Here is a 14,166-nt window from a genome sequence, read left to right as displayed (position 1 = left end):
GTTTACTTGGTTCTGCTAACTGGACATCCCTATTAATGGTAAACCGACATCAAAGTAGTGTAGAAAATACACTCAACATAGGGCTTAAGTTGAGATAAAAGAGAGCTCATTGAATGAAGAAGACCTGCTTTTATAATGGTATCAAACCTGTGATATTCAGTTAGTAAAAAGGATGCTGAGGATGAAAAATTATAAAAAAAAATGATACAGTTAAATATTCTATTTGAGGCCTAGAGATGCAGTTCAGTGCGTAGAATGCTTACCTAGCATGCAGAAATCCCCAGGTTCAGTCCCCAGCAATGCTAAATTAGGCATGCCTGTGCACCCTTGCAGGGTTACTATTCAGATGGCAGAGGCAAGATTTAAGATCATCTTTGAGTATATAGTAAGCTCCAGACCAGCCTTGTCTAAAAACAAAGCATAGTATTTTGTTTAATCTAACACACATCACTGGATCATCTTGCAGTGATGGTTGAGGTCAAGATCTTTGTGAAAACACCTGACGTTTGAGAGTTTTCTACTGTTTAAGGTGTGGCATTGTCTTCTTTGTAGACAATAACACCTGGGCCTAACTTTGCTTCTTTTCTGGTTTGGTGTCTATTAAATGCAGTAGATGTGTTAAGATATTTGGAAAATAATTTTATTGTAGAATTTCTAGATGTTTCTAATGGCTCTGCATCAGTATGTTATATTTGCTTCATGTTTCTCCAGATGTCAATAGCATAAGGGACTAAATTAAGTGGGTACTTACAAAACGTTTGTATTATTTTCATGAATCAACTTAAAAACATTTTGTTAATCTGTATATTTTGACATGAGTACATGCATGCCATGGCATCTCTGTGGAGGTTAGAGGACAACCTGAGGAATTTGCTTCTCTCCTTCTACAGTGTGGGTCGCAGGAATTGAGCTGAGATCAATAGGTTTGGTGGTAATCTATTGGTAAAGAGCCATCTTAAAAACTCTTTAAACAAGAACATTTTTTTCCAACTCATACTTCATTAGATAGTAGAGAACTTGTTTAACTTATGTAATTAAGATAAGAAGTACAATGGAGACAAAAATTTTTAAAAAAAACATGCCAGACTCATGGTAAACTATAACTTAACAGTAGGAGAAAAATATACACAGAATATATAGTGGTTGCTAAGCTCTAAGCTTCTACTGTGTGGACATCAGAGGAGACGGGGACATTTTGTTCGTTTGTTGACAAAGCTTTTTGTTCTGTTTTCCTGTAAATCAGAGGGGAAAGAGCCAACCACTTTCTGTGAAGACAGAGTATTGAAAGCTATGTGGCTATGTGTATTAAAGTGCCTGAAACAGAAAAGGACTCTATTGATGTTTGTAGTTTAGAAGGCTAGTTGAGTTAAATATTGATCCGAGCTTTTACTTAGTCCATCTTTTTTCATATAAAATTTACAATTTCCCAAAAAAATCTATTTTATTTCTACTACTTTATGTTTATCTATCATATCTCAGTGAAACTGAATTCTGAAGGGTTTAAGGTTTCAATTTTCTATGAAAATTTATTATATTATATATACATTTATGCTATAATCTATAAATATGTATAGTTATGTGTTAATTAAAGTACTAAAAATAAATGAAAGGCATTGTTTTATATTGCAAGTGTAATTCCTTTTTTTCTCCATTGCTTCCATATCTACCTTTGGATAAACTTCGATTTCTTACGGTGCTGGGGGCCTCTCATAATTTACTTGAAAATATAGCTGGACAGTGAGATAGTGCTGGCTGGTAGATAGTTCAAGAACAAGGCACAGAGGCTTGCAATCAAGAACTGACTTTGGTCCTATTCTATTGCCTACCTTCCCGAAACCATTGTCCAGGGGGAGGAAAATAGCGTAGGGGGGTGATGTTCTACCTCTGCTGGCTTTGCTCTCTATCTGCTGTGGACTGAAAGCAAATGATGGCAAGTTTATAGTGAACATCTAGATCTCTGTGAAGGAAAGTTGCCACTGACCTAGCAAGTCTGGGATGGATTGCTATAGTCTAAGGCCAAAAGGTCAGTCTTAGGTGTGGCTTTGGAACCTGGTGAACTAAGAGGCACCTACATGTCCTACAGAAGTTCTGCCCACTCACTCCAGTGAACCAGGTGCCCTATTTAGGTGCCTTCCTTAGCTGAGCCATGAGACCCTGTTCCTGTTCGTGCCCATGTAGTGGGTTTTGTCTCCTGCCTATCACAGTATTCTATGACAAAGCTGTCACATCCTCCTTTAGGTGTCTTGGAGAGCCCTCCTGCCTGGCTTTGCAAAGCCTGCCTCCCGTTGCTGTTCACATGATCCTTGAGAATAGCCCAAATGGCTTTGCGTTCCGTGGTATCCTCTTTTCCCAGAGGAGTATGGGGCTAAAAGTCAGCTGTCAATAGCAAAGATTCACTGTATCATTATCAAAGCTTTTGTTAAGAAAGATTTTCTGCCATAGTACGTATCGCTTCCACCATTCACCTAATCCTCATGCTGCTTAAAGATTTAATGATACTGTTCTCTGTTCCTATGAAAAGTCGTGCAGCTTATTAGAAACAGTGAAGGAAAAGGCCCACTAAAGCAGTCTGCACTCCAGGAACTGAGATGTCTTAGCTTCCTCCTTGAGTGACACCACTTTGGGAGTCAGAACTGTGTCCCTCATGTGATGTGTGTCTTGTCCATACTCAAATACTGGCAGTCTTCACAGATCTGCTGCCCTGCCCTGCCCCACAACCAGTCATTTTAGATACTGATCACTGTACTTAAGATGTTATTTAAACCGATAATTTCTGGGAGTGGATGGTAATAACCCCTTCAGAGCAAGCAGATGTGCAGGGACTTCAGGTTGGCTCTGTGGTGGTTGATCTGCTGGAGGGATGACTGCCTTTCATTCTATCCTTGTCCTGAATATCTCTTTTCCCAGTCTTGGGTGATTGTGGAAGGGCCTTGCTACCTGGCTGTGCACTTTGTGTAGATACTGGCTATTGGTTTTTGCCCTTTCCCCCAGAAAGTGCAGATTTGCTAAGGAAATGCACTCAGGAAACAAACACTGTGCTTGCTCATCTCTTAGTGGTTCCATTTTCTTTCGGTCTTGCTTAGAAATCCCTAATTATCTTGTTAGCCATGTATCTATCTTAAGAGGCTGCTTATATTTTAGGGCACAGGAGAGATGGTTTAGAGGTTAAGAGAGAATTTGCTTCTCTTCTAGGGGACCCATGTTCAAATCCCAGCACCCACATCAGGTGACTGACATCCACCTGTAATTCCTGCTCGAGGGGAGTCATATACCCTCTTTTAGCCTCTACAGGCACTCACATGAAGTAAAAACCTGATTAAAGACATTATTTATATTTTCCTATATTTCTATTTTTCGGTAATAATGTTTGTTTGAGTAGATTGTCTCCCAGTAGCTGGAAAAACACACCATGCATGTTAGTGCTTGTGTCTTGATTATTAATCAGAAAGATTCAAGGATGCTTTTCTCAGAAAATGTAATTTCCAAAAAAAAAAAAAAGGCTTGAGTTTTGGTTTCCATATGGGATATTTTTGGGATATGAATTCACATAAAATATATAAAAACAATTGTCATATCTAAAAAAAAAACCCCAGAAACGATAACAGTATATTTTATTTGTAAGTTAAACATGGTTGCAAGAAAAAGAATATCTTTTACCTGGTAAAGAAATGAAAGTGGATCTGGAAGCACTTTCTGGAGGGGAAGAAGGTTGTAAAGAACCCAGAAGCAGTACTAATGGACATGTTCATATCTTCATTGCTAGCACCTCATGGATATGACTGTCTTTTCCACAAGGCAAAAGTGACCAGGTGACAGAATGCCATTTCTCTGGTGTCAATGGTAGAGCAGTCCCCTTCAAGGGGACTGCTTAGGAGTGGTTGTGTAATTAAAATATATTTTTTTTCATAAATTTTTTACATTTATTGGAGTTTCTACTAGATCGAGAATCTATTTGATACAGAATTATTTTCCTAAAATTGTTCAAAAATATTTATGTCCATGTTTTAGTGATATGAGATCTGGATTAAAACACCAGAGACTGGTGACATCACCGTGAAGTTGATATTAAACTCAGGAGATTCGGACATACTCTAAAATTACATTTTTGTATTCATATTTTTAATTTTGAAGAAGTTTGAAATATTTCAATTAATTGTTTCCTGGAAGAATATTGTTAGTGGGTTGGTTATACTTCATACTCTATAAAATATAGCGCAGTAACTCAGTTATTCTTTACTTAGTAGGTTTTAAATATTACCATTTTACATTTCACTAAAATATAAAACATATCTGACAACTTTCATATCACATAAATAATAAAAATTTAAAAACTTTGCTCCATGTAATTTTTTCTCTTTGGATGACTTAGCAAGCTATTTATCCAAATAACACTTTGAATTGACTTATAAATGTGAAATGTACAAGTATTGATCCTGTTTTCTTTTCCTTACCAATAGCTTCCTTTGAGGTGCTGAAGTTATTCTTTTTTTTTTTTCTATGATGTGTGAATACAGGGATAAGCATATTTGTATGAGCCAGAGAACTACCTGGAGTATCATTCCTCAAAAGCTTGTGTTTTGAGGCAGTCTGTCATTGGCCTAGGGCTGGCCTAGTCAGCCAGGCTGGCTAGTGAGCACCACGGATCCACCAGTCTTCCCCTCAGAGTCTTGGGATTACATGAGTGTGCCTGGGTTTTTAACAGGAGATCTGAGCATGTAGAGATCAGAAAATAACTCCCTGGAGTCAGGTCTCTTCTTCCACCGCAGATCTCTGGGACTGAACTCAGGTCACCAGGCCTGTGTGCCAAGAGCTTCTACCGACTGAACCATATTACCAGTGATTTTTATTTGGTCAAACGAAAGGGCTAATAAACAAACCCCAGAGTTTTAGAAAAATCTTGTACAAACCAAAAACAGGTGTAACAGTAAATCTCCAACAGGAGTTGAGGTCCATTTCAAAGTTTCAACTCTTTAACAATCACCGTCACAGTTTTATTCAGAATCAGCACATCTTTTTATATTTACTTATGGATATTTATTTGTCTCTGAGTCATAGAGTAAGATGTCATTATTGGGAAGAGAGAAGTCCTGAGAACACTTGAAGATATTTATAAGTAATTTGAAACTTGAGTCCAGATGCTTAAAAACTCTGAAACAGCATCCTGTCCAAGATCTGCATATGAGCTCTGCTTACAAGAGATTGGAGAGACTCTGTCCCGGGGAGGCTGGGTGCTCATCTCTGGAGGGATGGAGATACCTCCTTGTGGGCCTCCTGGAATGGTGCTTGATTAAAGACAGAGGCACAGCTAGAGACTGCACAGCAATGAGATGGGGGCAGCCAGAAGGCTTCGATTTTAAAGAATGTTAGCGGGGAAAGAATTATATGGTTACTCCCAAGTTTTCAGTGTAAGCTGAAAGAAAGAGAATGATTTCCTCTTTGTAGCTGTTTCTGTTTGCTAAATTTATTAACGGCCAAATCCCCCCCCCCTCTCTCTCGCACACACACACACACACACACACACACACACACACACACACACACTGTTAATTAGGAAGCCTGTTCCCACAAACAGACAGAGCTTGCTCCTTGTCTATGGAGGCTCACACTTTGTGGCTGAGGGGCTGGCACTAGAGATGAGCTTGGGAAGGTGCAAGAAGAGTTTTGCCCGGCAATCTTCTTTCCTTCCAAGCTGTGGCTTCCTTGGCTTTCTCTTCTCTCTCCTTCTCTTTCCCTCTGCCCCTTACAGACTTAGCCCTAGCCTTTAATGGAGACCATTGGTAGGGTCTGAGCCGAGAGAGGTCTATGGTGACAGAACGGTAACTGTCTATGACCCAGATTGTGTGCGTCTTATCTTCCTCATATAGAAAGGCCTTGGTGGGGAAGCCGTTCAGCCTTGTCTTTTGATGAATGTCACTAGCTAGAAATGTGCTGTGTAACTCGGAAGCATTTGGGGTGTGTTTCTGAGGCAAGATGGTGATGGGCCTGAATCAGCTGCTTCTCCGTCCTTGATTTAGACTGGAGTCCTTGCTTCTTTCCTTGGGCAGAAATAGAAGAAAGTAGTACCTCTTGGGTCATGTGACCTTGCACAAACTTTGCACCTCGGTCGTCTTGGGCGATCGAAACTTTGACTTCAGGTAAAGCAAATTGAAGGTGATGTGTCACTGAAGTCACTCATTGAGTTTGCTTTGTCTTATGGCCATCACTCATCCTCTTCCGAAAACACACAGACTCTCAAAGATGGACTAGCACCATGAATTTGTGAAGAATCAGCTCTTGGATCACAGCCCAAGTGGGCACACCATCATCATCAACAACAACATCATCTGATTAGCCGGTTCATTTTCACCACACCCCCTTGTCTCCCACAATTGGACCGTATAGAGTGATTATGCTGTTCGGTTGCATGGCCGCTTCTCCTGGGTGGAGCTGTAGAGGGAGGAGGGAGATAAGAGATTAAGTTGCATATGGCCAGCTCAGTTGATATTGAACGCTGCCCTTACTTGATGCCCGGTGTCGCAGAGGATTTTCTTTGGATTCTGATCAATGGTTTGCTGTACAGTAACGACAGCAAATGGCTGCTGTTCTCCTATCTTCAAAATGAAGCGTGCCCTCTCTGAAGGGCAGTCTCTCAAGTCTGCTTCTCAAATGTAAGCGACAGGGCCACCGTGTGTTCCTCACCTTTGAAGGCAAGACACCAGCGTTTCTCATTACTGGTCAAGATGCTTTGTGGAAGGAATCAGCTTTTGGTACACATTCAAAGTGCAGCCAGTATTGTATCTCTGCTGGAGGCTTGAGGGGAAGATCCCATTTAACGTGGTGTATGCATCATTTAAATGGCTGTGAGCTCCTGGGACTGGAACCTGGTGCCCTGTCTATGCAGAGGTCAGCTGGTGAGTGTGCTCTGCTCCCTTTCCAAGGAAAATTGGGGGATTTTTTTTCCCACCCAGATAGAAAGGATAGAGAAGGTTGAACAATAGCAAGGCAACAAGAAGGGATGTCTTTAAGAAGTCAACAGTTTTCACTGCTGAATAAGTCAGCTGTAGGTAGATAGCACTGTATAGGAATGTCTAATCTTTCTTGAAAGGATAGCCTTCTGCTAATCATTTCATTTGGGAGCAATTTAAAATACAATAAAATAAAAATGCATTTCCTAGTTGGGAAAAAGATAAATGAAAATAGCACACCCAAAAGAGGACTTGGGATCAGTTTTATTTAAAAGTATGTTTACTAACTGTCTGAGATTTCTGGATTTGTGATTGGAAATTGGTGGCTCCCTCAGCGCTTCCTTTCCCTGAGGTGGATTGGCAGTCAAGAAAGAGCCATGCCCTTCCTGCTATTATTGCATGGTGTCTTAAGGAAAGCTATCTAGAATATGTTATTTGCCTTCCAGTCGCATCTGCAAATGCCCAGTACCTTTGCTTCTCTGTGTCACATGCAAAGATAACCAGGAAAAACGTAAGCAAAGTCGTGTCACTATTGGTTTTAAAGACCTGGCCAGTACAATTCTTTCTGTAATGTCTCTGTCACTCAAGCTAATGGCTATCTGATCATGCTCTTTCTTGATGAGACAAAGTATAAGAGTTGAAAGAATCCTGGGGGCTAAAGTGTTAACTATATCTGAGATTTGCTTTTAGCCATCAGATCAAAGCTTAAAAATGTGACATGTTCCTGGTGGAAGAGAAAAACATAATGAAACTGATGTTGGCTGATTTTCCAAGTGGGTCTGCAGTGAGCTTATGAAGAGCTCATGAAATAAGCAAATGGTTTTAGTGACAGGGGCTGTTCACCTTCTGCTGTAGCTATGTTGTGATTTTTACTTTTCTACTGAGAAGTCTGAAAAGGGAGAGGATATTTGAGATGGCAGAAACAGACCCTACTGAAGCAGTAGGAAAAGGGTATGTATCCTAGAAGAATCCCCAGGCACCCTCCCCAACAGGAAGATCACTGCAGGAGGCTCAACCACATCCCATCAGGACTCGGATTAAGTGAAAAGAACATCCATGCCTGAGGTGTTGCTTGTTTGCTGTAAACCTTTTTTAAAAGATTTTTTTTTTATAAGAAAAAGGAATGGCACCAGAGACGGCCAGTGCTGAATTCTTGTTTCCCAGAGTAGTGATGGATTTCATTTTGTGACCAAGTAGAGGGCATGCATAGTGTGATATAACTAGGGGACAACCATGAACTTTGCCAAGGAGATAGTTGGCTTCCCCAAATGCATGTTAACTTCCCAAGAAGGCTGGAGAAACATGCGTGTCTCTATGCCAATATATGAAAGACTTTCCAGGGAAGGGTTAGGAGGGCTGAAGGCATGATGCAGTGGGTAAGGTTTTCCGTGTTTTGTGGATCTGAATTCTCAGCTGTGGGGGGGAAATGGATGATGCTCCTCTTACATAAGAGGACCAATCCCTCCCTTTCCCTTCCCTCGACTTAATCTGTTGTAAGCTGGTTGACCCGGAACCACCACAACACTAATGCCGCCTGGCCGAGTGCAAGTGTAATTCTCTGCTTCCAACCAACATTTGAATCAGAGGAAGAGCTAAAGTTTCTCTACTATCACGGAATGCATTTAGCAACCACTGCCTTCAACTGAGTTCAAATAGGAAACAAAATTGTACATTATGTAAGCTAAAACGTGTAAGACCAAAGTACTAAAAAAAAAAAAAAACCTAGCATTTTCTCTTAAAAAATAAAACAAAAACTTCACTATTGTACTCTCTTCACATATTGGAGAAATTGAGACCCTTGTAGTCTTATTTAGCAACATAAGCACATCATTTATTATTGAAATTTTAAGTTAGCTTAGTGATGGGTTTCATTATAAACATTTTAAAAGAGCCCTGAACATTTTTTCCCTACTTACAGGTTACATGTAGAATCATATTATACCGGTTTTCTCTCACTTGCTATAGTGGTCGTAATGGTTCCTCTAAAACATAAAGGTTGTAGAGGAAGGGCCTTGACAATCCGCTTGGATTAACAGTGTTGAGACTGTCTAGCTGAAAACGAGACACCGAGAAGTGAGTGCTCTTCTCAGTATTCAATTAGTCCTTGATTTTAGCAAACTTTGAAAACTGGACAGCATATGTGATTGGAGAATTCCATTTTGAGTTTACAGGTGATGTTCTCTGTCTTCTTTCTCTCGCTCCCTCCTGGGAATAATAATAATTTAATAATAATAATAATAATAATAATAATAATAATAATATACATTGTCTTCTTCCACTGTATTTCCCCTACTGACTATGTAAGAGAACATCCAGAAATTCTAATTTTACATATTTCCTTCCGTTGCTTTTCATGTTAATGTGTGGGTAAAAACACCTTTGCGAATTCCAAAGGCGCCTCCGAAGGTACACGCGAGCGCCTCTTGGAGAGATGGAAAATGGTTTTCCGGGTACCCGTTTTCCTCTTTGCCTTCCTCAACCCCTGCGCCTCAGGACAACCACGCCAAACCCGGATTATTTACGGTGCTCACTGGCCTACAGCTGGGTTTGAGTCCTTGCCTAAGCAAGCTGCTAAGACTGTCTCACGTGTGTCTGTAAACCGCATCGGGAAGCCCGGGCTACTCCCAGTCCGCGTTCTCCCATCATTGCCTTGCAAGTGGAGAGTCACTCCCAGCTCTGCTCCTCTCCTCTCGGCCCCACAGTGTTGATTCTTTTTTTGAAATGTACCTTGGAGAAGGGAAGGGCTGAGAGATTTAAGACGCAGGGATCCATGTCACGTGCTGCCCGTAGCAACCGCGGCGGCGGCGAGTCCTTAGCGAGACTGCACCATTTTCTCTCGCCCTGCATAGAGGTGTGGTTGCAAGCGGCGGCGAACTCCCCACCCCCTAGGACTTTCAACGAGGTGGCCTCTTCCTGGCTCCGGTCTGAAGACAGACTGTCTGGAGGAGTCCCCCAAGACCGTTCCAACTGGTGATGAGAGCCTGAGGAAGGCTTTTGCAACTATTAGGATGCTGGTCTGTGCTCGGGGCCACCCAACTGCAGAGGAGCTCCGGGTCCAGAGCCCCGCCCTCCCTTGGGACCATTGCTGAACGTGGGCGCTCACCTGTGCATGCCTGTGTGCAGGTGTGTGATACTGTGGGGCTCGGCTGGCAACCTGGGGGATACTCGAGTGAATTATGGGTGCTGCAGAGGCTGGAGCAAGATTATGACCTAGCTCGTGGGCGGCTTGGATTATTTTGTGAGTGTTCTGGCTGCCAGCCATTGCTCTGCTGGGGAAAATCACATCTCCACATAGCAGCAAAATCACCTGTATTGCTGGGGAGTGGAAAGTGATCCACTGCTGATTTCGCCTGCAAAAATGGCTCACGCTGCTGCTTCTATCAAAAAAGTTAGAGAGGCTGAACTGGATGAAAAGGAAAAAAATCTGGACAGGGAGAGAAAAAAGCAACGGAAAATCCCCAGGGATCGAATGGAGCGGAAAAGAAAGGTATGGAAAGCCTCCGGTTGTCCCCGTCCCCTCCCCGCTTCGTAGCGCTGTGTAGAATCATCAGCCTTTAGAACTAGCAACTTCATCCTCCCTTTTCCCATCACTCCCCTGCACCATTTCCAAGCTCAGTTTGCAGCTCGGAGCTCTTGCCTGAATTTGCTGCATTGGGAGGAGATGCCCGAGCAGGATGGATTTCCTCTGCTTTGATCAAGCAGAGCAAAAGCCGTCTTCAGTTCATTTTCTCTTTTTTTAACCTCAGATCATTGCCATCTCTAAACCGGGTTCTGTGGTCTTCCAGTTTCCTCTGAGCACTTGCACAGAAGAAAGGGTCGCTGTATGGCACCCTTCTCTGTCTCTGTCTACCACAGGACCGCTGGCACTTCCTCACTTACTCTGGATTCCATAACGGTCTCAGTTTGGGAATAAGCCACAGGATCTGTATGCGCCCTGGCCCTCCTGAGGGTTGACATTATTCTACATGAGAATAGACTGAAAACATGATGCAATGAGCTGTGTTTCTGCATATTTTAAAATTCTGTTTTATATCATTAATTCTGGAATTTACTTTTTTCAATTTGGTAATCAAATGGAAATATCTAGCTAACCACGGCAATGAATCATCGATTCTCCTAACACTACATGTCGAATATCTCTCTTTACGTTAAACATTTTTTTTAAATTAAATTCTCTAAAAGTATACATCTTACAAGCCAACAGTAACGAAATACTCACCCAGCCAGTGGTCTAGATCTGTAAAGGAAGTTGTTGTATGTAAACATGTTAATTAACAAAGTAGGCCACTGAATAATTTAGATGATAAATGATATTTTATATTAGCAAAATGTAAAAATAGTGCCTTGTACACACACTGTTTTTAAACAGCTCTGGGACTAGAGATGCACCAGGGACCCACATGCTTACTAACACATGTGCTCCATGGACCTCCTCTGCTTCTTTCCATAATAGCCTCATTCACCTTTGCATCTGAGAGGCATTGTCTTTGCCTCTTTTTGGAGGAAAGGGGGATGAACTTAAGGAGCCACACTGAGTTGAGATCTTACTGCATAGACATTCATCCTGTTCCTGTTTTGCTTCTCCACTAGTTAGATAAAATCATTGGTACCTGGAAACAAAATTAGTGTATTTAATGGTTTCCCTTCTGGGAAAAATTTAATGCTGTTTATTTGACCTTTAAATGCCTTGACTCAAAGGTGCTTTGATTCTTTTACAGTATCCAAGTCTTATTGCCATTTTCTTAGGTTATCTACTGGTCTTACTGCTCCCATAGCTTTGTTTTTAATCTTCTAAATAGAATATCGCTGCCTAAAGCATTGTCTTATATCTTTTTAAATCACGTCCCCCCCCCTCCCAATTTCCATGTATTAGTTCTTGGCCAGGGTTGCTTGAACAACATCCACCAAACATCATGCATTCCATTCGCGGGGAACCTTTGCTCTGTTGGGTTTCCATATGGAGTCCATGGCTATATCCCCAAACCTCATTATGCTTGAAAAGTTGCATTGTTAAAATGGCAAGTCTCAGTAGTTGGCGAGAACTTCAGTTGCTTGGATGCTGTCTTGCTTTAGCTTGAATCTAGCCTGTCAGCAAGATCGCTGGTTAGTGTGTCATAGTGGTCATAGGACAAGTTCATCTTCACACGTTTAGATATCATTAACCTAGAACCAGAGTAACTGATAGTCTTTATACCCGTTCTTCTGTTTTCATATACACTTACTTCTCTGCAAATGCATGTAGGATTCCATAGCACAGTAAAGGTTTACCAATTGATGGAGTGTCTTTTTGAACTATATCAAATTTCTTTCCTAGACAGACAGTTTTCCCTCCCCTACATACACATTCTAAACCAACCCAGTTTCAAATATGATCTGAAAGAAGAAAGGCCTAGTTCTTTATTATTTCTTAAGGTGTAGAAAACGACAGGTTATGGACAAATGAAAACGCCTAACTGGACTCTAGAACACCATCTTCAGAAAATCATTTTAAAAGATCATGTTTTCAGCTGATACCATTTCATAGTTGTAAGGGAATGAATGTATCAGTTGTAAGTCTAAGAGTATATAGAGTGTCATTTTCATGTCTGTGGAAGGCTTCTTACCCAAAAACCTTTTTATGCAAAGAGTTCAGAGATGAGCCATCCCCAGTGTAGATAAAACTACAGAGCTTGGGGGAAAATACACTGATTTTGCAAAGGAAATTTTACTAAGATACAGTTGTTGATTATTAAAATAATTTAGTTAGGTGACCTTGTATTTGGGCTTCATTTTAATTTGCCTTTGTAAACTTGCTCTTAATTAAAAGAATACTTATTTTGCATTATGTAAACCTTCTAAATTAAATTTTAGCTATTTGTAAACTTCAGTCATACCCTGTCTTGACTGTAACCCTCACACCAATTTACCATTTGTGTGTTTTTAAAAAGGCAACTGTTGTCATATTAAGGAATTTCATTTCAACCCCATAATAAACAAAATGTTCAGTCTTCTTTGGCTATACTCAGGGTAATTAATGTTTAAATATAGTATCCAGCTGGTGTCCTTCGTATTTGTGAATGCTAAGTAGCTATACAATGAATCTAAGCTTTAAGCTAATGAACCAAGTTCAAGAGTAGTTGAAACAAACGAATTTAACTTGTTTGGTAAAATGGTCACTGATCTACCATTCATGGGGTAGGAGGCTATTCTGTTCTATCACCTTAGTAGTAACTGAGTAATCTCTATATGAACAAAGTCTAGTTCCTATACTAGAAATCTAGAGTTTGAGACCTGAGCTGCCAGATGCACCTGCTAAGTGAAAGATTAAAATTCTCATGCTGGCAAGACAGTCCTAGCCCTAGAAAGTGATTCTGAGTATAAGATCTTTTTCTACAGCTGCATAATATTTCCCACCTGTGCTTTTTAAATTTTGAAAATAAATAATTTATAAGGAATAAGTGGAAGTGACAACACAATTTCATTGCTAAAAGCAAAATATATGTACTTAAATATTTTTTCATTAAATCTTAACTTTACTATGAATTTTCAAAGAAGCTTTTGTATTTTCCGTTTCTCGGCATGGACAAATCATTCTCATCCTTCATGTCTGCATGGCTCACTATCATAAGATATGACATTTTTATACATGCTTAGCATGTACTTTGATCATATCCACTCCCTCCCCATTTGTCTCTCTTGTCCCTGACTCAACAGTCCCTTCCTCTTCCCTCATAGTTCCCTCTCATTTTTTAAAGTTATAGCTTTAAATGAGTTATAGCTCATTTTTTAACGCTTTCACATAAAGAAAATTATTTGTATTTTCTAGTCTACTTCATTTTTGTTAAACGATGATTTCTATCCATTTTCCTGGCACAACTTGTTCTTTATGGCTGCGTAAAATTCCATTGTAGGGGCTGGAGAGATGGCTCAGAGGGTAAAAGCCTCTTTTTGTCTAGGCATGATGACCTGGTTTCTGATCTCATTATCTAGGCTTGGCCACATGTGTGTATGTAAACCTAGCACTGTTGGGGGCAGAGAAATGAGGATCTCTGATCCATGAGGGTTGCTGATCCGCTAAGCTCTAGGTTTAGTGAGACTTTGCCTGAGGGAAATAAGGTAGAGAGTGGTGGCATAGGGTACTTATTGTCCCCCTCTGGCCTCTGCTTGTATAATGACACCCTTCCACCATGTACATATGCCAGCGTTTTCTAGAACTTTAAATTACGTTGCATGAATACCTTGG

General features: G+C 40.7%; 1 protein-coding gene across 1 annotated transcript in view; it reads left to right on the top strand.

Moving 5' to 3' along the window:
* The first annotated feature begins 10,302 nt into the window (after positions 1–10,302).
* The window catches only part of Ank2 (ankyrin 2), a 227,539-nt gene continuing 223,675 nt past the window's right edge, over positions 10,303–14,166 (top strand). The window contains exon 1 of the mRNA XM_038310750.2: positions 10,303–10,431. Coding sequence (XP_038166678.1) covers positions 10,303–10,431 — 129 coding nt within the window. The remainder of the gene's footprint in view (positions 10,432–14,166) is intronic.

This window comes from Arvicola amphibius, chromosome 14 (genome assembly GCF_903992535.2).
Source record: "Arvicola amphibius chromosome 14, mArvAmp1.2, whole genome shotgun sequence".
Lineage (NCBI taxonomy): Eukaryota > Metazoa > Chordata > Mammalia > Rodentia > Cricetidae > Arvicola > Arvicola amphibius.
Note: the sequence above shows the minus strand (reverse complement) of the source record. Positions and strands in the feature narration are given on the sequence as shown.